The sequence below is a fragment of the Corythoichthys intestinalis genome, chromosome 15, assembly GCF_030265065.1.
Source record: "Corythoichthys intestinalis isolate RoL2023-P3 chromosome 15, ASM3026506v1, whole genome shotgun sequence".
NCBI lineage: Eukaryota > Metazoa > Chordata > Actinopteri > Syngnathiformes > Syngnathidae > Corythoichthys > Corythoichthys intestinalis.
The window spans coordinates 29,453,118-29,475,321 of record NC_080409.1 but is presented as its reverse complement, the minus strand read 5'-3'; the positions used below and the strand labels follow the sequence as shown (position 1 = coordinate 29,475,321).

Here is a 22,204-nt window from a genome sequence, read left to right as displayed (position 1 = left end):
GAGATATCGTTTTAAAAAGGTGTCAATGTTTAAAAAAAAAAAAAAAAGGAAACAACAAGTTGCTACCAAATTATTCCACCATAATAGTGTCTCAGTTAACTCTAAGGCTGCCATTGACGGTGCTCGACGCCAAATCCATTTAGACTGGGAACGTTCGTTCATTCGAAACCAGAGCATTCGCAGTCATTCTGTCCGATTTTTGGGGCATTTACAGGTCGTTTCCTGTCGAGTTTGAGTCACTGCCTATTCATTTTTGGTGATTCACAGGTCATTTCCTGTTCTGTAAATCAAAATAAACCGGAAGTGACCCATAAAATACCACCAAATCAACAGGAACCACAACAGGTAAATGACCTTAAATAGCCCAAAATTACCTAATTGCCTGGCATTGGCTGCCACTGACGGCCATAGACGTTCAATCCGTTTGAAGTGGATTGGACTTCAAATGGATTGGACGTCTACTAGTGATAAACTCATTCCAATTCACAGCAATAGTTTGTTTTTCTGTTTATTAGTTGTTTGTAGAATATCCTAGAACGGTTTCCTGACAAATGTATAGATAATCGTATCCCTGTATCGTCAGATCATCGTTATCGTGAGCTTTGTATCACAAATCGTATCATATCTTGAGGTACCAAGAGGTTCCCACACCCAGTAGTAATGAGTTACATTTACTTGAGTAAATTTTTTTTTGAAAAATGTACTTCTTGGAGTAGTTTTATTACGCAATACTTTTTCTTCACAAATCTATTCAAGTAAACACTACTCTTAATCAGCTACTTTGGGCTAAACTACGGTCTTTATATTTAACATCTTTATTCTACATACTGACTTTGTTTACCAGAGATGTCGACAGTGGCCGTCTGTTTCACCAATGAAACGTCACAACAATAACCACTTGACTCCATTCTACCAGTCAGAGGTAACAATGTTTTTTCTCCACTAGAGGGCATTCATGCTCTTTGGACGGGTTTTAAGTGTTGTTCTGGTCTGAATTTGATGATTTTTGTGTCATATTTTGGCCTAATATGATCATGGGTAATAATATTTAATACAGTATAATAACAGTTCATGTAAACAAAAAAAAATCTGAGCAGTTACTCAATGTTAATCATTACTTGAGTATTCTTTTCAACAGATACTTTTTTACTTGTGCTTGAGTAATATTTTTCAGCAATAACACTCCTCTTACTTGAGTAAAATTTTTGGCTACTCTACCCACCTCTGCTCTTTTCATCTTTTTGCTCAGAATTAGAGATTTCCCGATCGATCGGGTGCGATCACGTCATTTTCAAAGTATCGGAATCGGCAAAAAAATATCGGCAATGCCTTTTTTTAATATATATATATATTTTTTTAAATTAAATTGTTTTCTAATTGTATTTAACGTTACAGACATAATATGTTACACTCATCCAGAGTATTTTTTTTGAAAATGTATCACGTTAAAATATTTAACGCACTTAATGCATGCGTTGCACGACCCACTCACGCATTGACGCGCTCAATCTGTAATGGCGCCGTTTTACCTATATAGAGAGATAAGAGGCAGCGTAAAATGAGTAGAGTGAATTTTGGCAGCCTTTGAAGCCCTTTATTAATAGGCTAAAGCCTTACAATCCCTCTCCCTACGATTAGAAATATCATGGGAAGCAATGTGGGGAAGCAAGGTCGCAATTGATCTTTTCCTTAACACCTTATATTATTTCCCAACACAGAGAAGATATATCAGTTGGTAGCACTATGCACAGTCATGGTTCCACTTCCCATCATGCATTTGGGTTGAATGGCTGCAGTACCATTTACTGAAAGCTCAACAAATACACTAGATGGCAATATTTAGTCACAATATACAAATACACTAGATGACAATATTTAGTCACAATATACAAAGTCACAAGTCTTTCTATCCGTGGATCCCTCTCACAGAAAGAATGTTAATAATGTAAATGCCATCTTGAGGATTTATTGTCATAATAAACAAATACAGCACTTATGTACTGTATGTTGAATGTATATATTCGTCCGAGTTTTATTCATTTTTTTCTTAATGCAATGCCAAAATGTATATGATCGGGAAAAATTATCGGGAATGATTGGTATTGAATCGGGAGCACAAAACAAAAAAAAACAATCGGATCGGGAAATATCGGGATCGACGGATACTCAAACTAAAACGATCGGGATCGGATCGGGGTCAAAAAAACATGATCGGAACAACCCTACTCAGAATGTTTGTAACTAGTAGACATCCAATCCATTTGAACTGGAAGGGTTTGCAGCAAATGAACATTAAGCCCTCCTGCTTCAAATGGATTGGACATCTATTGCTGTCAATGTGAGTTTAAAAAATGCATAATATGGGTTTATTTTTTACGCCATAGTTTTTTTCAAGCTTACTAAATGTGTTGAGCAAAATCACTTGATATACATGATCTTTTTTTCTCTCTCAAATTTTTACCACCAGTCTAAATGGATTAGACATGACTAAACTACGAGGAGTATTCAAAAAGTAATGCACTCAAGTGCATTGCTCGTACAGGATTTTACCAATGTTGTTTATATCTGGCAAAAACATGATAGGACACACCTTTTAGCGATTGTTATATGTTTTTCTTATTTTCAGATTTTTAAAGCTTAAACTAGCTTCCAAAATGGCTGCCCCTCTTGAAGCTCGTCCCAAACAAAGAGCTGTAATCGAATTCCTTGTTGCAGAGGGAGAAACCCCTCTGAGGGTTCACAACCGGCTGGAAAATGTCTATAAGGATGATACCATAGACCAGACATGTCCAAAGTCCGGCCCGGGGGCCAAATGCGGCCCGTGGTCAAATTTCATCCGGCCCCCAGCCTCTGTCATAAAATCAATTACGTCTGGCCCAAACAGACTTAATGAATTGGTCAGTAGTACTGCAACCAGCATACGTATGAAGTAACTTACAAACAAAATGCTGCCACTCATTTACCCACTAAAAGGCAGCAGCATTTTAACCCTTTATTACCAAATGTATCACATTTGATACAACTAAAATTCCACGATTTTGAGACTAATTTAGAATTTTGACATTCCTTTTTGAAAAAAAAAAATGATGGATGCAAGTCAACACATGTATCTGCAGGTTCCATGAGAAAAAAAACACATGATTTAGCATGGGTTATAGATATGGAGCGCTAATTACACATATTCATTTGGACTTTTCTTTTTACAAATTTGAAAAAAAGGTTTCATTAGGACCTTATTTTTCCAATTTAGGGATTCTCTGACAATTGCTTCATGTTGGAGGTATTTAAGGGCTAAGCAACGTTACTCCGTGTGACCCATTACTTCCATTTTCTAAAATAGTGACAATCAACAAAAAAAAGAAAGATTACTGTGACGGCTGACACTTCAAGGATAGGTGGAAATTAGACTATTTCTTCACTAAAATACGCAACAACTGTGTCTGCCTCATTTGCAAAGAGACGTCACTGTTTTTAAAGATTTCAATGTGAGGCGATATTACCAAACAAGACACGCTGACATGTACGACAGGATTACAGGGAAGATATGCAGCGAGAAATTGAAGCAACTTGAAGCTAGTTTAATGTCACAGCAGCAGTATTTCGCTAGAGCCCGAGAGTCGAAAGAGAAAAAAAATAATTAAGCAAATGTGACACACTGAATGGCTTGCTAAAATTTGCTTAAATATATTGTTCTATGTAAAGGACGTCAGCCAAGGTCGGCCCCCCACATTTTTACCACACCAATTCTGGCCCCTTTTGCAAAAAGTTTGGACACCCCTGCCATAGACTATAGTACTGTAAAAAGATGGGTACAGCGATTTAAAAACAGTACTGTAGACTATGAAGAGGTGGGTAAAGCCAGCATAGCCGATAAGCCCCGTAGTGGTCGCCCATCCACCTATGACAAACCTCAAGAGGGGCAGCCATTTTGGAAGCTAGTTTAAACTTTAAAAATCTGAAAATAAGAAAAACACATATAACAATCACAAGATTGGTAAAATCCTGTATGAGCAATGCACTTGAGTGCATTACTTTATGAATGCCCCTCGTATCAATGGCAGCCAGAGTTGATGCACATTTTCCACTTTTTATTGCTTTTTTTTGTTTGTTTGTTTTTTTTTTTTTAATCAAAGTTCAGTTTTCTTAGCTTTTATATAAAAAAAAAAAAAATTCCTTCGCATTTTTCCTAGTTTGATATTTACGGGCAGGTGCCGAAAATAAAAAGTATCACCATCAATGGCAGCCAGTGAGTTAACTTGCAGAAAATATGGGCAAAACCATGACTGCACAAAAAGATAAAATCTTATTTTAAAAAGTTACTTGCACTACTAACGGTCTTGTGTGTTAGCAGTAGCAAGTTTCAGGCTTCAAGGGGGAAGCAAGTTGCATGCATATGCTGACCTTGACGAAGGAGGCTGTAGGGAAGGTAGCGAAGTCTGACGGCACGCGAGCACCGGGCCGACGCCGAACAACGTGGTCGGCCACCTCATCCTGAAAAGAACAAAAAATGGGAAATTGAGCACGGGAGGACGCCACACGTGGAACTTGTTGCACTCGCCTTGAGTCTGTCCAGCGTTTCTCTCATCGATTGCAAGCGAGCCGTCTGCTCCATCAGTTGAGCGCTTGGACTCACTGCCGGCAAAGAATCAAACCAAAAAAAAAATGCTTTTCAAAGTTGTTGTTTGACACCAAACTTGATTCAAATACAAAAAGGTGTACCAAGGCCTATTAGAAAATTTGCTTTTGGCAGCACGGTACATGGGTGGTTAGCAGTGTTGCCAGATTTGGCTATTTTCAAAGATCTGGGGCGTGAAAGATTGCGTTGGGTAGGTTGATCAAACTTGGGCTACTTCTGACAAACTTAGGCAGTTTTGGGAAGGAACTGTTTTGAATCCTTATAACAGGTTACCTTGTACATCTAACACCTTTAAAGTTCCGCTTCGTTACTGAATTAGCATTTCAGCGCCTTACAACGCATGCTGTATGCCGCATGCCATTGCTTATTTGTGGGTACACAGTCAAATTCTGTGAAATGAATGGGCAGCGTTTGGCTAAAATCGCCACCATGTATTTAAAATACAATGGTACCTCTACATACGAATTTCATTTGTTCCAGGACCTGGGTTGTAAGTTGAAACGGTCATTAGTCAAGCGGGATTTTCCCATAAGAATACATTACTATACCATTAATTCGTTCCACAGCCCAAAAACCTATGTTAAATCCTTCATGAATAGTGCATGTACAATTACAAATGGCAATTACACATAGCAAAAAAAATATATACAGTTGTGGTCAAAAGTTTACATACACTTGTGAAGAACATAATGTCATGGCTCGCTCTCTATGACTTAATTATGGGTTAACAGAAAAAGCGATCAAATCTGCTGGGTCAAAAATATACATACATAGATCTGAAAAAGCGAATCATTGACTTGAACAAGTCAGGAAAGTCACTTGGAGCCATTTCAAAGCAGCTGCAGGTCCCAAGAGCAACAGTGCAAACAATTGTTTGTAAGTATTAAGTGCATGGCACTGTTTTGTCACTGCCACGATCAGGAAGAAAATGCAAGCTATCACCCGCTGCTGAGAGAAAATTGGTCAGGAGGGTGAAGATTCAACCGAGAATCACCAAAAAGCAGATCTGCCAAGAATTAGAAGCTGCTGGAACACAGGTGTCAGTGTCCACAGTCAAGGGTGTTTTGCATCTCCATGGACTGAGAGGCTGCCGGGCAAGAAGGAAGCCCTTGCTCCAAAAGCGGCACCTTAAGGCTCAACTGAAGTTTGCTGCTGATCACATGGAAGATAAGACCTTCTGGAGGAAAGTTCTGTGGTCAGACGAAACAAAAATCGAGCTGTTTGGCCACAATGCCCAGCAATATGTTTGGAGGAGAAAAGGTGAGGCCTTTAACCCCAAGTACACCATGTCTACCGTCAAGCACGGTGGTGGTAGTATTATGCTGTGGGGCTGTTTTGCTGCCAATGGAACTGGTGCTTTACAGAGAGTAAATGGGATAATGAAGAAGGAGGATTACCTTCAAATTCTTCAAGATAACCTAACGTCATCAGCCCGAAGATTGGGTCTTGGGCGCAGTTGGGTGTTCCATCAGGACAATAACCCCAAACACACATTAAAAGTGGTAATGGAATAGCAAAATCAGGCTACAATTAAGGTTTTCGAATGGCCTTCCCAAAGTCCTGACTTAAACCCCATTGAGAACTTGTGGACAATGCTGAAGAAACAAGTCCATGTCAGAAAGCCATCAAATTTAACTGAACTGCACCAATTCTGTCAAGAGGAGTGGTCAAAGATTCAACCAGAAGCTTGCCAGAAGCTTGTGGATGGCTACCAAAAGCGCCTAATTGAAGTGAAAATGGCCAAGGGACATGTTACCAAATATTAGCGCTGCTGTATGTACATTTTTGACCCAGCAGATTTGATCACTTTTTTCTGTTCACCCATAATAAAGTCATAAAAGAACCAAACTTCATGAATGTTTTTGTGACAAAGTATCTGTTCCAATCACTCTATCAGAGAAAAATCAGAGTTGTAGAAATAACTGGAAACTCAAGAGAGCCGTGACATTATGTTCTTCACAAGTGTATGTAAACTTTTGACCACAACTGTAGATACAAATCGGAATAATAATATTAATAATCTAACGAATTAGGTTCTTATGTGATGGTTGTGTTTTGCATGCTGTTCTTGAACGCACTGTGACGATGTCATAATAATATTAATAATAATAGTTAGCTTAACTAATAAAGACTGTTGAACGGAGGTCAGAGGAGGACCGTCGAGATCGGAGACATATTCCATCATTCCTATCTTAAGTGTCAACGTTTTCCTTTTTCACCACCTGAACTAGCCTTGGGACCCATGTTGATTTCTCTCACAAGAAAATCCGCCAGGCTGCTGTCTTGTGGGAAGGATGAAGTAACAATGAAATTGCGACGCTATCGTAAAACGTATTTTGTGATGTCGTCATATGTCGCGGCAAATGACGAGTGAAATTTTAGGTTGAGGTGTTCGTATGTCGAGGTACCACTATACGTATTTTGACTAAAGCCTCAGATGACATTTACATGAACGTGTTTTGGCAGCGTGACTCTTACTGGGGCATTTTCCAGTGATGTCGACCACTTTGACGTTGGCGCTCATCTGTAGCAGCGTCTGCAGCAGCTGCTCAGTTTTCCTGTAGAGCGCGCCAGAGAAGGGCCCCTCATCCTGGCCGTGCCCATGCATGGGTAGCTTGGCCACATGTAACGGGGGCAGCGCTGCCAGCTGCTCGCGCATCTTCTCTGCCTGATGGCCACAACAAATTCATTTTAAGAGAGGAATCTCTAACGCATTCATTATGATTAGTTAATCACAAAGAAAAAACGTTAAAACTTTAGTCATTGTTTGAACTGTTCCTCGTTCAATGAACAATTATACTGCCGGACACATCAACATGGAGGCACATTATTACTGTATTGGCCCGAATATAAGACAGTGTTTTTTGCATTGAAATAAGACCGAAATAGTGGGAGTCGTCTTATATTCGGGGTCAAACATTTTACCCATTCACGACGCTAGATGGCGCCAGATTACATTGAACCGAATGCTGAACTTGAGGAGTAATGTTCCGTCATGACAGATCTCAGTTACTCTCAAGTTTAACCAGTTTCCATTATTTTATTGCAATATTTTTCCTTATTCAGATTTGTTTCAAGACTACGGTTGCAGTTAGACCTCACTTTGATGGTTAATGCAGTTATTGCAATTTTGTTGTTTTATCACAATAGATTGGTTTATTTACGTTTCAAAAACCAGAAGCCATTCATTTACGAATGTGATTGCACTTTAGTTTACATATTTAAATGTTCTGAATTAATTAAAAATGAATTTGGTGTTCAAAAAGTCTTTTTTTAAAGTCTTGAAAGAGAGGGGGTCATCTTACAATCAGGGCTGTCTTATATTCGGGCTAATACGGTATTTTCAAAAACTCGAAAATTAATATGTTTTTTAATCTCAAATTGAGGTATACTGCAATATTAAACATGCATAACAAGGAAAATAGTAAGGGAATACAACATACATTTTGTTTTTCGAACGCGCCCACTATCCTAATGCACGTAAAGAATGAATAAACTATTCAAGCGCTAATGAAAATTAGCATCGATTCGCCTTATTTAACTCTCAAAGTAATATGAAAATATGCAAACAGCACATTTTTTGTCATAAACAAGAGATAACACACACAGACATATGTTATTTGTACACTATCAAAAAAAAGTTATATCAACCATCAACAGAGTGGGTAGTAACTCGTTACGTTTACTTGAGTAAATTTTTGAGAAAAAAAAAAAAAACACTTCTTATAATAGTTTTACTACACAATACGTTTTACTTGAGTAGGTTTGTGGCACTACTCTTTTTACTCCGCTATTTTGGGCCACACTAGGGTTACATTTTTCCTCTTTATTCTACTTATTAGATTTTGCTCTATATTTTTGCCAGAGATGCAGACAGTGGCTCGACCAGTTTCACCAATGAAACGTCGCAACACCAAATGAATCCATTATACCAATCACACATAACGATACAGTCAAATGCCCAAAAATAAGCTTGCTGTCAGAAGTCCCATGATGATACCGGCCTGTTCAATAATGTAGCGTCTTTTTCTCTGGTAAACTCTGACAGAGTTTAAGCAAGATTAGGGAACTTTCAGTTTTGGTTGATTTTAGCGGCGCAGGCTGACAAAAGCAGTCGTATTTTGCCTAAAGGAAGACTGCATTTCTCATGAGCACCCGGGAACAGTATCATAAAATCCTCGGTATCATAGACTGCTGGCCAAAAGTATTGGCACCCCTGCAATTCTGTCAGATAATGCTCAGTTTCTCCCAGAAAATGATTGCAATTACAATTGCTTTGGTAGAAATATCTTCATTTATTGTGCTTTCAATGAGAAAAAAACACAAAAGAGAATGGGGAAAAATCATTACACAAAAGACAAAAGTACTGGCAGCCTTTGAAAAATCATGTGATGCTTCTCTAATTTGTAATCCCAATCATTTTCTGGGATAAATTGAGCATTATCTGACAGAATTGCAGGGTGCCAATATTTTTGGCCAGCAGTGTAATCTCCCATTTGCCTGCAGTTGGACTGAACGACATTTCTGTTTCCACCGGCTGTGTGAACGATGAATAGTGATGAGGTAATGAATCCAGTTGTGGCTAAGCAATATCATACAATGTTGAAAATAAGAAAGGTTTGATTTTATACCATATTCCCGCACCTTTATTTTATTTATACAGCGCCTTTCTCAGACAGTCACAAGGTGCTTTACAATTTCAACGGACAATAAAACAGTTTAACAATACAAGCAAAAGACAAATTTAAAGGCTAGTGTTAATGTGTTGATATGTTAACTGTTAATATGCCAACGTTACGGTGTGGTCAAGGGATCTGGTTCATCAATGGTAGTTAAAAGGCGAGTGGTCGCCTGAAACTGGCTTACCTTCAGCCACATGTTTTGGTTCTTCAGTTGCTTGATGCAAAGTCGCTGAGCTTCTAACTGCCGCGTCAAGAGTGGAGAATCAACCACCTGCACAATCTCGCCTGTTACAAGAGCAAACAAAATGACAACAAATCAGGTTCAAAACTTCTCCTAAAAATTCTTTGGAAAAAAAAAAAAGGACTTCTATCACAAAGATTTTTTTTCTGAGCTAAACCATTCTCACTGGGCATTCCGACAGAGCCAGGAGCGTCAGGCGGGGCCGAAGGGCCGACACTGGAGCGCCGCTTCAGCTGGACTTTCTCCGCCTCCAGCTGGTCAATGTCGGCCTGCAGGGCGTCCATCGTCTCCTCAAAGTCCCTGAGGGCAGAAGGCAGGGAGTCATGGGCTAGGCTTTACTTGACTTCTGGGTTGACTTACTTCTCTTTCTTCTTGAGGAGTTGGTGGGCCTCGTCCAACCGTGTCTGGATCTTCTCCACACGCTCGTCAGCGTCTTTGGCAGAGCTGTCCAGCTTCTTCTCCAGCAGGCTCAGACGAACATTGGCCTCGCTCAATTCTTCGCCCTGAAAAATATCGCCAACAACACTTTGGACTAGGGCTGCCACGATGAATAAACTAATGGATGCTCCAATGAATGAACAATTTTCATAGTTGGAGAATTGACATCTCTCATTTTTTGAGCCTATTAATAGTTAATAATTTTTTTAGATTTTTTTTTTTTTTTTTAATCAAAAAGAAAGGGGAAAAGAAACTAAATAATAACTTTTTAATGGTTACTTTTATTTTTACATGTAATTGTAATATCTTTTTTCCCTCAAAATAGGAAGAAAACAGTAAATAATCAAATTTTTATTTTCTTAATTTAAAAAAATCTATTCTAAATAAAATGGTCACTTTCCTCATAAATGTGTATTATTTAGAATTATTAATTTAAAAAAGGTAAATATTTTTAAGTTGAAAAAAGATGAAACCGTAAATCTTATTTTTCTGAATTAATATTTTGTATAAAAAACAAAAATAAACCTTTTAGAAAAATCAATAAAATGAAAATACCTGAATAAATAATATTTTTCTTTCATTTAACAAATCATTTTAAATTTAAAAAAAAGGAGAGTAACTTAACTATTTTTTATTATTTGTAAATAAAACAATGTGTTATATTTTAATTTTTGAAAAAAAAAAAAAAAACGACATAAAAGCTGCAGCTAAATCTAATTTTTGGAAAAATTTCAAATAGAAAGGGAAAACGAATACTCTTATGTTTTTAGATAAAACTAAAACGTTTTATTTTAATTATAAAAAGACAATGAAAGCGTATCCCTTTTTGATTAAAAAATTAAAAAAGAAAAACTTAACACAATATTTTCTTATTTTAAAAGTTGAAAGAAACACAATATTTTCTTATTTTAAAAGTTAAAAGGACAGTTTAAAAAAAAAAATGAAAAGACCATAAAATATTCTCTAATTTGTGAAGTCCTTAATGAATGCAAATGATTATCTTAATGAATCAAAATGATGATACAACTAGTCATCTAATCAAAACAATAATTGGCAATGAGTCAGCTATCAAAATAAACCTCTTTGGCAGCTCTCATTATCATGTACTTTGGGCAGATGGAACTCTTCATGCTTAAAAAAATACATTTTTACAATAAAAAGTTGCCATTTTCTATTTTCAGGCATTTCTTTTGGGTGTGACCGCTGACCTTAATTTTGAGCGACTTCTTGAGCTCCTTGATTACGGTCTCCCTGTCCTCTAGCTTCATCCCCAAACCTTCCGTGTCGGTCATTTCCGCACGCAGAGCGGCCGCCCGAAGCTCCACGGGAGGTGGGTTCTTTTGGGGATGGGGATAAAAAACATTTCGACATTGGCTCCTCCCAAAGAATAAATCCCCTCAAGTCACCTTGATGAGAGGCCTCTCGGCGTCGTACTCGCCCTCCTGCATGGCTGTGGCCATCTTGTTCATGGTCGCTATGACGATACGGCACGACTGACGCAGGCATTCGTACGGATTTGCGCCTGGTTGTCCGTAAATCTACAAAAACAAGAATGGCTGACATTGAATGATATTCTTTCAGTGGCTCACTGATGTTTTCGTCAATAATGATGATAACGAAAACATTTCTATGACAGATTTTTTTTCGTGACGATGACGAGCTAAAAACATGGCGTGCGAGACGAGAACATGACGAGACCACAACGAGATGAAGACACAACATCGTTTGCCTGACATTTCCATATTCTACTTGGATTACGTCAGCTTGCATAGCACTGTTTGAGTCGTGTCACTCATGTGAGATGTGCTACACCTCTCCCATCTCCTCAACGGAGTTTAGGATGTGTTTCAAGCTTGGCTGTGCGCCATCTTGCTTGTTTGGAAACACAAGGTAAGATTTGTTTCCTATCTGGACAAGAGAGAATATATGCAATGTTGCTTTAGCCTTTAAAGGTCTGTGCTGAGTGATCATCACACACTAAATGTAACTTGTTGTGTTAGCGTAGCATTTGCGTTCAACGCGTGGGAAGCATCATCTTAAACGCTCGGACAACTTTTTTTTACGTACAATTCGTGGCTACTAGGTAGATTTACAGTGAAAATACTGTTCTGCTTTTCCTGCTGAGTGGGTATCATCATCACAAAGTTAGCGTTGTCCTACAATATGTGCTCGTCTGTCTATGTCCGTTCAGAATTGTTGGAAACCTTTATTTATTTCGGACAAGCAACATCAAGGGCAGCCAATGAAATAATAATGAGGCAATTAGTTGAAGAAATTCACAAAGGAAAATGAACATTACTTGACTAGGGCTATGTCGAAAATTTTACATTTAAAAAATCAATTCTTAATGACACAAGGACAAAACTGGCAGGATGTGAGCACCTGCTCTCCGGCCTTGAAGGCCACGTCGTGTAGCTTGGCAGCCGGCAGGCCCCCCTCCTGTTCGCCCAGCGGAGACATCATCTGGGCCCCCGCCGCAGCCACCTCTTGCAGAAGCGCCACCGCCCACGTCAGCTGCTTGCGGCACTCGCGTAGCGCCTCTGAAACCTGCAGCGTGTATTGAAAAAAAAGCCTAAAATTGACCGTTGACCATCTCCTCAAACAAAATGTCTTCATAAAAAGGTTATTTTCTGAGAAAATGTTTGTGGCTTTTTTTTAAATAGAGAAATCAGTCCATCTTTTAAGAAAAAAATTTGAGATGTTATGAAATGCTACAAGAAGTGACTTTAAAATGATAGACCATATTTTGGACACAAATCCATCCAAAAAATGGACAGAGCGGGATTAATAATGAAATTAAATCCTAATTACTCTTCCTTTTTCAGCTCCCAAAAATATGTGATCGGGACATTCCTACAAAGGTTCCCACCTACCAAAAAACATCGGTAACTTTTGGAAGCTCGCTTGCTCACCGGCGGTCCGAAGGCGAGGGAGGGCGGTATTCCCGGCGCGTCAGTGCCTGGCATGCGTCGTCGGATCTTCTTGCAGAACTGTTGCACGTCGCCACAGGCCGTCTCCAGCTCCTCCAGCAGTGTGGTTAGCTCTGCCTTTTCCTGGCCGGCGTGCAGGAAGGCCCGCAGGCGGCCGGCCTCTACCCGCACACAGTCCAGTGCGCTCTGGGTAAACTACCAACATGGGAGCCCTGTTAACGTTAAACGAGCTTTCGTCGCCAGCTTTTTTTTTTTGGGGGGGCAATCACCTTGATGTGGTCGGCAAGCTGCGCAGTGCAGTCCTCGCTCTGCTGAGACAGGTGGACGGCGTAGAGTTGCTGGTAGTAGTTGACGGCCTTGGTGAGTGCCTCCACGTTGACCGTCTCGTCCAGCTGGTCCTTGCGCAGGAGTTCCATCAGGAAGTCGAGCGAGCGCTCGTGGACGCTCATCTCCGCGTACAGGGAGCCCATTTTCTTGTACACCTCCACGCTGCACTCCGACAGGGCCCTCAAACGTGCAAACACAATTAAATTTTTCGGCCAAAGTGTTGGCATTAACAGTGCTCCGCAGCTGTTTGTACAACCTACTGTTCGTATTTATGGAGGGTGGCCTGCAGGAGGGTCAGCGAGTAGACTAGACCGCCGGCAAAGCTCAGCCGCTCACCCGCAGACCCTCGCAGTCTACTGGGCTCCGCCCCGTTCTCGTTCAGGTCAAATTTTTCCCGCGCTTGTTTGCTGATCAGCTCCGCCTACCAAAATATCCAAAAGAAAGATTTTTCAATTGACCTTTCACAAACTCCGTTTCCTAAACGGCTGTTGATCTCCCTGAGACCGTTATTAAGGCGCAAGCTCAGTCAGCCTTATGTCTTTTTTAAAATCTGATACAATTTAACTTTATTCGTATAGCATCGTATAGCGCCTACAAAGGTCAGCAGCAATATTGCACAACAATATACAATTAACCCTTAAAGTCCCGAGCCTTCATTTTGGCCTTTTTTGGGCTCAGCAGCAATATTGCAGAGCAAAAGATGCCGCGATCTACCCACACTAGCGTTGCAATCGACTGGTAGATCGCGTTTAACATAATGAGCACGCATCTTATACACCATAGTGTCCCAACCCTGTGCTTGCTGTACAACAAAATCAAATGTTATTTCTGAAAACTCTTCATATGAATAAATGGTTAATCATACATTTAAATACACAATTTTTAAAGAATTCTATGTGATTATTAAATGGTGATTAAATATTTGCTTTCACCAATGAAGGCTCACAATATTGATTGCTATAATAGTATGTTCCATGATTGATTACAGTAAGAGACATTTTAGTGATTGATAACTACAGACTTGTTTAGCTCTTGATAAAACTGCCTTGTCATTCTGACCGGTTTAAACCTATGTTCCACAGGTCAACTTCAATACAAGTCATAGACATTGAGAAACTAAAAGTGTCTGGGACATATAAGAAATCATATTGCTGCATTTTATTACTTACCAAATGCTATGGCTTCATGAAATTTATTTGATGAGATAATTATTAAGTTGTTATGATATATTTGCTCCAATCAATTGCTGCCGGCAATGAAGAAATGCTTTTGCTTATTGTTGCCCGCAATGAAGAAATGCTTTTGCTTATTATTATCGTTCACAAAGAAAGAATGTTTAGTTTTGAAGAAGCCTCTTGCCTGGTCAAGGGCAGAAGAGGCCGCTTTGCTTTGTTGAAATGCGCTGACACACATGTATATAATTCCACCTACATTCACACACATAGCCAAACAAAGACAAGGGGTGTCACCAGCTTGCTTCCCCTTTTTCCCTTTTAGGGCAAGACACCCATCTGTTGCTAGGGCCATCCCAAATAAAAGAGGTGAAGGAGGGGCAGCGGAAGCTGTATAGTTTCCCCTCCTTCTCCTTGCAAGCTTTTCAACTAAATTGAGTGCCTTCTCTCCCTATTTTGGGTAATATTATAAATGTCTACCTAAGGATTCGTATTTAAACTTGACACTATGGAAAAAGGTAGATTTTTTTCAGTTGAAATAAGTTTGAAAAAATTGCTGGTAGAATGCTATATAATTTAAGTGTGGTATCACAGGCTGGCTACCTTGCAGACCAGTCTGGGAAGGAGTAGGAGCACCAAAATGGCGTCATGGTCGCCACCGCGCCGCACAAAAGAGTCGGGCATAAAAGATGTGAGCAGGGACAGGTGGCGCTTGGCCTCAGTCACCTCCATCTTTCGCAGCTCCATCTCCATGGCCTGAATAAGCAAGCAAACACTTCAACTATTGTCCACCATCATATGGTACAGTTTCATGCCATTTCATATTCCATCAAAAGGCATCCCACTAAAAATAAATGCCATGAAAGTATAAATACAGTAACTGGCTTTTTAATAATAGATGTCTATTTAAGTTTAAAAAAAATTTCTTCTCTCTTTGTTTCCATATAGTCTGGAATAGACTGCTTCTATTTCGCTGTATCATATCGAATTGGAACACTTCCAACCTGAATCGAATCGTAATCGAGCCTTTATGGCTTTAAAGATATCATTTTTGTATAGATCGCAATAAGATTCCGAGCCCTAATATTTACTTTTTTCCCCTTGATATTTGAAAACAAATGTGAAATTTTAAAAATCTCTTTTCCTTGTTTTTTTTTTAATTTAGAAAATACAAAGAACATATTTACTTAGTTTTTCCTTGTTTTATTCCAACTTATAACAAATATCAATATCAGCTTTATCGATTATCAAAATAGTTGTAGATTCATTTACTTATCAGTTATGTCATTGTCACTTTATATATTTTTTGTAACTTTATTGCATAAAACTATTGTGTCGTATGATACTATACTATCCGACTACAAGCATACGCGGAGATTAAGGGGGGGCCGGGGGAGGCTTACGCCCCCCCTCCCCCCCGGTGGCATAAAATGTTATTGCATGTAATTGACTTTACAATACATGAATTAAAAATTAAGACTGCCGGTAAAATGTTGTCTATAAAAGTTGTAAAGCAACAAAACAAACAACAAAAATGAATATTAACCCAAAAAATATTTCTATAATGAGTCAGAATTATTATTCATTAACAAAAATGATGGCAAACAAAACATTTCGTTTTTTGCGATTTTGTTAAAGTGTAAAAACTCGTTCAAGCACGGCATATAAAAGGCAAACACATTTCTGTGGATAAACGTCCCAAATTGACAGCGAAAAATTTCAACAGGCCGACAAACATTGAAAATTTTATTAGTCTTGACCTTTGCGTGGGCTTTGGTCTCTGCAAACTTGATCTTGAAGTCAAACATCTCGGCGGGCGGCTGCTGCTGGAGCTCGGCCGAAGCTTCCTGTTGGCTGGTCAGCTCCCGGTTGACTTCCTATCAGTCACATTAACACAACAATCATCTCTTGTAGCACATAACTAACACCCAGCGCATATTTACGGCCCGGGGCAGCAACCTGCAGGTGCGCAGTGAGTTGTCGGTACTTGTTGATGGTTTGCTGGTAGTCGGCCACTGTCTCCTGCGCCGCCTCCACCCGCTTGTCGGCCTCGCGTACTCGAGCACCGCTCAGGTCCAGCAGCTCCCTCAGCTCTAGCTCCGTCTCGCGACCGTTCTCTGCCAGCTCGTCGTTCATCTCGTTAATGGCTTCCTACGACAATAAGCTCGTTGGAAGTGAATGATCATCTAGGGAGGCTGTTCCTAGTCCAAGTAGATTGGACGTCTAGCGCTACCAATTCCACCCAAAGAGATAAGACAGTTCATTTTTGGGGTTAACTCAATGGCTGTCATTTCTGGTGGTAGACGAACTTGATCAGCTAAAATAAAAACCAATATAAACTCTATTAAAATGAACGCTGCCACTCACCAAGTCAGCCACGGTCTCCCGCAGCTCGCGGACTTTCTCCTCCAGGTCCAGGTTCCTCTCCGTCAGTGTCTCCACCATCTCCTCAGCCCCCAAAGCTGCATCCACCTGGTTAGGATTATGACTTTTGAAAAACTTTTCTGAAAGCATTCAAAAATGAATGAGGAATTTATGCAATTAGGTTAATGATATTACAGTTGAAGTCACAACTTATGAGATCAGGCAGCATCTTCAAAACAAACTCTCCAAGTACTTCCAGAATGATCCAAAATGAAGACACACTTGTGTAGTCTAGCCAATTTGACCTAAACACTCGTACATGTGTGAAATACCTCCTAAAAATTACCTAATTACTCTTAAATTTACCCCAAAAATTTTTTGTAAAGGCTACCTACTCTTAAAATTGCACTTATGCGGTTGGGAATTGATTATTTTTGTTCCCCTAAAAAAGGAGGCAGTTTAACATCTCTGTCCTTTAAGTAGGTGGGTGGGGGTTGGGGGTGTCCACCAAGTTACGTAAATACTCTATATGGAGCTCAGATACTTCCTAAAAGTTACCTAAATACTATAAATGAGTAAAAATTTTAATCTGTACTTAAATTGTGGTTTTATATGTATTATGGTGATAGCCCCCCACCACCCCATTGTGTGTTTAGTGTATTTATTCAGATTTAGCATTGGAAAGAGATACATAGAAGACATTTTTTCACTTTTTTCCCAAATTAAAAAAAAATAAAACTTTTATGCATGTATACATTTAATAACTGGTTTTTAAGCACTTCAAACGTAGTAATTATGCTAAGTTTTAAACATGTTACTCTCCCACCGAATTATTTTTAAACATGAATAAAGTAAAAAATGCCTGTCTTTATTAAATGCTTCATTCAGTAAGTCCACTCAAATTCGCTCAAGCTGCTCACTTACACACAGTGAGTTGCCGTACCAACTGTTTAACAGGCTAAATAATGACTGACGCATGCAGAGCTTTGAAGTTTCGGCTTCCAAGCATCTCTGGCAAGATCAAACCTTAACATCTGTCACTTGAGTGCACTGCCTGACTAAGAAGAGCGGCAGGAGGGAGAGTGAGCAGACTGGATCAAGACAGCTAATTTTATTTTTTGATTGAAAAAAGATCTGCAGTGGACTGAGGGCGCGAAGTTTGAAGCGCGAAGTAGCGAGGGATCACTGTACGCCTTATCTGTTCATATATTAATTGATGTCGAGTTTGTGGATTGAATTGAGTGATTTCTTAGCGGCCCACATGAAGCCGGTGTAGAGGATGACTAATGAAATTCTGTAGGTGTTGGTGAAGTGAGCGCGACCTGCTCTTTGAGCTCGTCTACGATCTTCTCGGATGCCGCCAGTTCATCTTGCAGCCTCTCTTTGTGGCCCCTCAAACCGTCCAGCTCCGCATTCTTCTTTTCCATCTGCTTCTGCAGCTTTGTGTGCTCCTGCTTCTCGGACGCCGACAGATCTCGCATTCTGACAGTCAATGAAAAGCCATTAGGATCAAATAGCAGAGACTGCCAGTCCAAATGAATTAGACATCTATTGCTATTGCTGTCTGTTACAGCCAGTGATGAACTTTTAAAAACATTTTAATAAATTTTAGTATCATGCTATCATTTATTCATTTTCTGTGCCGCTTACTCTAATGAAAGTCATAGGTTAATTTCAATTTTTTATTTTTCTATGATTTAATACTTTATTTTTTATTTTAAACTTGTACTTTTGTTATTTTTCATGGTTTCCTGTTTGTCGTATGTCTTTTTTTTTTTCTTTTTTTTGCATTAACTTGGGTGGAACATACTGAAATCCAAGAATGAAATTGAGGAAAAGGGAACTACAGAGGTAACAATACTTTAATAGTAATGGACTTCTAAAACATCTTTTTAAAATTCATTTTCTATTCAATTTTTATCTTAAATTGTTTTATTTTTCATTTTTACAGGTCTTTTTTCATGTATTTTTTGTTAATTATATTTTTTCATTTTATTTATTTATTCGTTTTTCATGTTCTTTGTAGTATTTCTGCATTTACTATGTTTTAAATGATTTACTTGTGCCCCTTTCCCACTGAAACTAGTGGGTTAACGCGCGTTTTTTCCAAGCCGATGCAACCCACTAGCAATTGGCATTTGGCACCTTTCCCATTCGACAAAAAAAGTCTTTTTTTTTCCACCCGTCTAACCACTCACCCCTCCTCAGCCGTACGTAAGGTTACGTGACGTCACCACGCTAAAATGCGCGTCGACAAGTACGACCAAATTCATTCAGTTCAAGGATGTAAACAATGCAGGGCAACATGGAAGCCTCCTTTCCGTTTGTGTTCTCTGTTTTCATCCTTTTTACTGCCCTCAAAATGGTCGTACTGCAGCAAAGGATCAACACTCTGCTTGTGCTGAGGCAACGTAGGCGACGTAAATTCTTCTCCTTCTACCAGCTTTGTTATGAGCATCGACGTAACTACGGTTGTGGGGCGTGTTAAATGGGAGGCGATTGGCACGTTGTTATGACGCATCACACGTAAGAGCCTACGTCACCACGTAGATTAGGGTGTTGACTGTTGACCCGGGATTTTGCTTTCACAATGCATGACGATCAGAGCTGAGGTGATTTTAATGCGGGTCGCTTGACGGGTTGATTGACACGGGTCGAGGCGGGTCGCTGCACCTTTCCCACTGCCACCAAAAGCCGATTGTTAGTGGGTTGACATGGGTTTTTTTGGCCAGTGGAAAAGGGGTATTGGTTTGATGGTACTTAGTGAAAGAAATTGCAGTCCTAAAAAGAAAAATTGCGAAAACGAACCTGACCAGAGCTTCCTTGAGCCTGCCATTTTGCTCCCCCAGCTGTTTGAGGTGGTAGCTTGACGCTGCGCCGTCGGAACCTGATGGGGAGACACCTGAAGTGACGGGCCGTGCCAGGGCAGACAAAGGTCGGAGAACGCACCTTTTTCCTCGATCTCGTGCTTGAGGATCTCCAGGTCAACAGTGAGCTCCTCCACCCTCTCCTTGGCGGCATCCAGCTCCAGCTGCAGGGACTCGGCACGCTCCTCCGCCATCTCCTTGTCCAGCGTTGCCATCTCCACAGCGTCGGCAGTGTCAGACATTTCTTCCACGTAGCGCTCCTTGGCCTCCAAGGCCTCTTTGGCCTCCTGCCGGCACAGGTTGGGGTCACAATGGAGTCACGAGTGAGCAAAAAGATCTCGTCGAGTTATACCCGTTTGGCTTCCTTGAGTTGCTTCTGCAGCTCAGCCTGCTGCTCCTGCATCTTGCTCCTCCACTCTTGTAGCTGTTCTAGCTGGATCTTGTGCTTCTCTAGCTCCTTCAACTTGGACTTGTCCTCACCACGTTTCAACTTCAGGGTCTCCAGCTTCTCTTCCAGGTCCTTCACCTGAGCGCGAAGGGCCTCCTCCTCCTAAAAATGTGGGAGAGCCGCAATTATTTCCAGAATGGAAGCCATTACTCTAATAAAATATAGATTGAAACATTTTTAACTCATTCAGCGCCATTGAGGGAAATATGTGTCGAAAAAGGTTTCGCCTGGGAGGGCTGACAGCCATTATTCATTCATTCTTGCAATGCATTAACTCATATTTACTGTTATAAATGTGCTGGAACAAAAAATAAAATAGATAAGAATATTAATATTTACTGTTACATTGTGTTTTTTATTTTTAAAAAATGCACTTTGATTTTTTTACATTATTTTTTGATAACCTTGGATGTCATTTTAGCAGGGGTCATTTTATCAGAATGTCATTTTTTAAAGCCATTTTAAATTTGTTCCTTTTCTTAGCGCTTCTGAAAATTCTGATTCTCATTAGTATTGTAGGAGACTGAAGCTACTCTTTGCTCTGATTGGCCATCAATGGAGGTATGTCGTAATGCGGAAGCTTGTGGGAAATCAGTGTGTGATGATTGACACCTCACGCAGAAGCGACTACAACCTTCTTCGAAAATGACACCAAGCATTACTATTTCACTATATATATATATATATATATATATATATATATATATATATATATATATATATTCGGGCTGTCCCAAACGACTAATTTTCTCCCGATTAATCAGCCGACTATTTTTACGATTAGTCGACTAATCTTTTAATTAAATTTTTTTTTTTTTTTTTTTTTACTAATTTAGCAATGAAATTTTTGTTGACGCTTATCAATTCACAAAAACATTTTTTTTTTTTTTTTTTTACTAATTTAGCAATGAAATTTTTGTCGGGACAGCTCTAATATACAGTATATATATATATATATATATATATATATATATATATATATATATATATATACACACACACACACAGAGTATATTTTCACATCTTTGGTGACTTTTGACCACTAGCGAGCCAATGGGCGTGGTACTCTGTCAGATTTATTGTGTGGGGAATTTTACCATTTTGTACAGCGGCCCAAAAAGCACCTTTTTCTACAAAAAAAAAAAGCCCCCCAAATAACAAAGTAACTTTTCAGTAAATTTTAAAACAGCTACTGTTTATTTTTACTTTGAGTTTTATCCTACTACTTTCACTTGAGTAAAATTTTGTCAATATAAAAGTATTTTTCTTGAGTAGATGGTACTTTCTCCACCTCTGTCCAAATCCTACAGTAAGTGTCCAAGACTGAAAGTATAGCAAGACCTTGCTGGGCATTGGGGGCGCCACCGGCGTCTGGGCTGGTGTGCTGGCCTCGCTGCTGCTCATCTCACCGGCTGACGCAGAGGCCGAGCCGGACACTGGCGCCTTCCCACTGGAGCCTGCCGGACGACTTGATTGCTGGAGGGGAAAAAACGCCTGACGTCACATAACAGGACTCAAATTTCTTCTCTATTATTTTTTAGAATATATAGTCCTTCTCAAAAAAATAGCATATTGTGATAAAGTTCATTATTTTCTGTAATGTATTGATAAACATTAGACTTTCATATATTTTAGATTCATTACATACAACTGAAGTAGTTCTAGCATTTTACTGTTTTAATATTGATGATTTTGGCAAAAAAGTCAAGAAAAAACAAAAATCCCTATCTCAAAGACTTTTAATATATTTTAGATTCATTACACACAACTGAAGTAGTTGTAGCCTTTTATTGTTTTAATATTGATGATTTTGGCAAAAAAGAAAAAACAAAAATCCTTATCTAAAAAAATTAGCATATTTCATCCGACCAATACAAAAAAAGTGTTTTTATTACAAAAAAAGTCAACCTTCAATTAATTATATCAGCTATGCATTCAATACTTGGTCGGGAATGCTTTTGCAGAAATGACTGCTTCAATGCAGCGTGGCATGGAGGCAATCAGCCTGTGGCACTGCTGAGGTGTTATGGAGGCCAAGGATGCTTTGATAGCAGGCCTTGAACTGGTCTGGTGTCACTCAATTTCCTCTTCACAATATC

At 39.4% G+C, this 22,204-nt stretch overlaps 1 protein-coding gene across 6 annotated transcripts in view; it reads right to left on the bottom strand.

Annotated features, from left to right (window-relative positions):
* The window catches only part of dctn1b (dynactin 1b), a 57,415-nt gene that overhangs the window by 3,218 nt on the left and 31,993 nt on the right, over positions 1–22,204 (bottom strand). For all 6 annotated transcript variants that reach the window (XM_057860441.1, XM_057860437.1, XM_057860439.1 and 3 more), the window contains 21 exons: positions 21,447–21,581; positions 20,010–20,207; positions 19,740–19,944; positions 19,599–19,677; positions 18,113–18,272; positions 16,794–16,898; positions 16,386–16,577; positions 16,187–16,303; positions 15,030–15,182; positions 13,515–13,675; positions 13,197–13,434; positions 12,910–13,122; positions 12,380–12,544; positions 11,404–11,535; positions 11,206–11,334; positions 9,920–10,062; positions 9,726–9,859; positions 9,503–9,603; positions 7,115–7,304; positions 4,559–4,632; positions 4,402–4,491 (listed from right to left, as the gene is read on the bottom strand). In XM_057860441.1, coding sequence (XP_057716424.1) covers positions 4,402–4,491; positions 4,559–4,632; positions 7,115–7,304; positions 9,503–9,603; positions 9,726–9,859; positions 9,920–10,062; positions 11,206–11,334; positions 11,404–11,535; positions 12,380–12,544; positions 12,910–13,122; positions 13,197–13,434; positions 13,515–13,675; positions 15,030–15,182; positions 16,187–16,303; positions 16,386–16,577; positions 16,794–16,898; positions 18,113–18,272; positions 19,599–19,677; positions 19,740–19,944; positions 20,010–20,207; positions 21,447–21,581 — 3,114 coding nt within the window. The remainder of the gene's footprint in view (positions 1–4,401; positions 4,492–4,558; positions 4,633–7,114; positions 7,305–9,502; positions 9,604–9,725; positions 9,860–9,919; positions 10,063–11,205; positions 11,335–11,403; positions 11,536–12,379; positions 12,545–12,909; positions 13,123–13,196; positions 13,435–13,514; positions 13,676–15,029; positions 15,183–16,186; positions 16,304–16,385; positions 16,578–16,793; positions 16,899–18,112; positions 18,273–19,598; positions 19,678–19,739; positions 19,945–20,009; positions 20,208–21,446; positions 21,582–22,204) is intronic.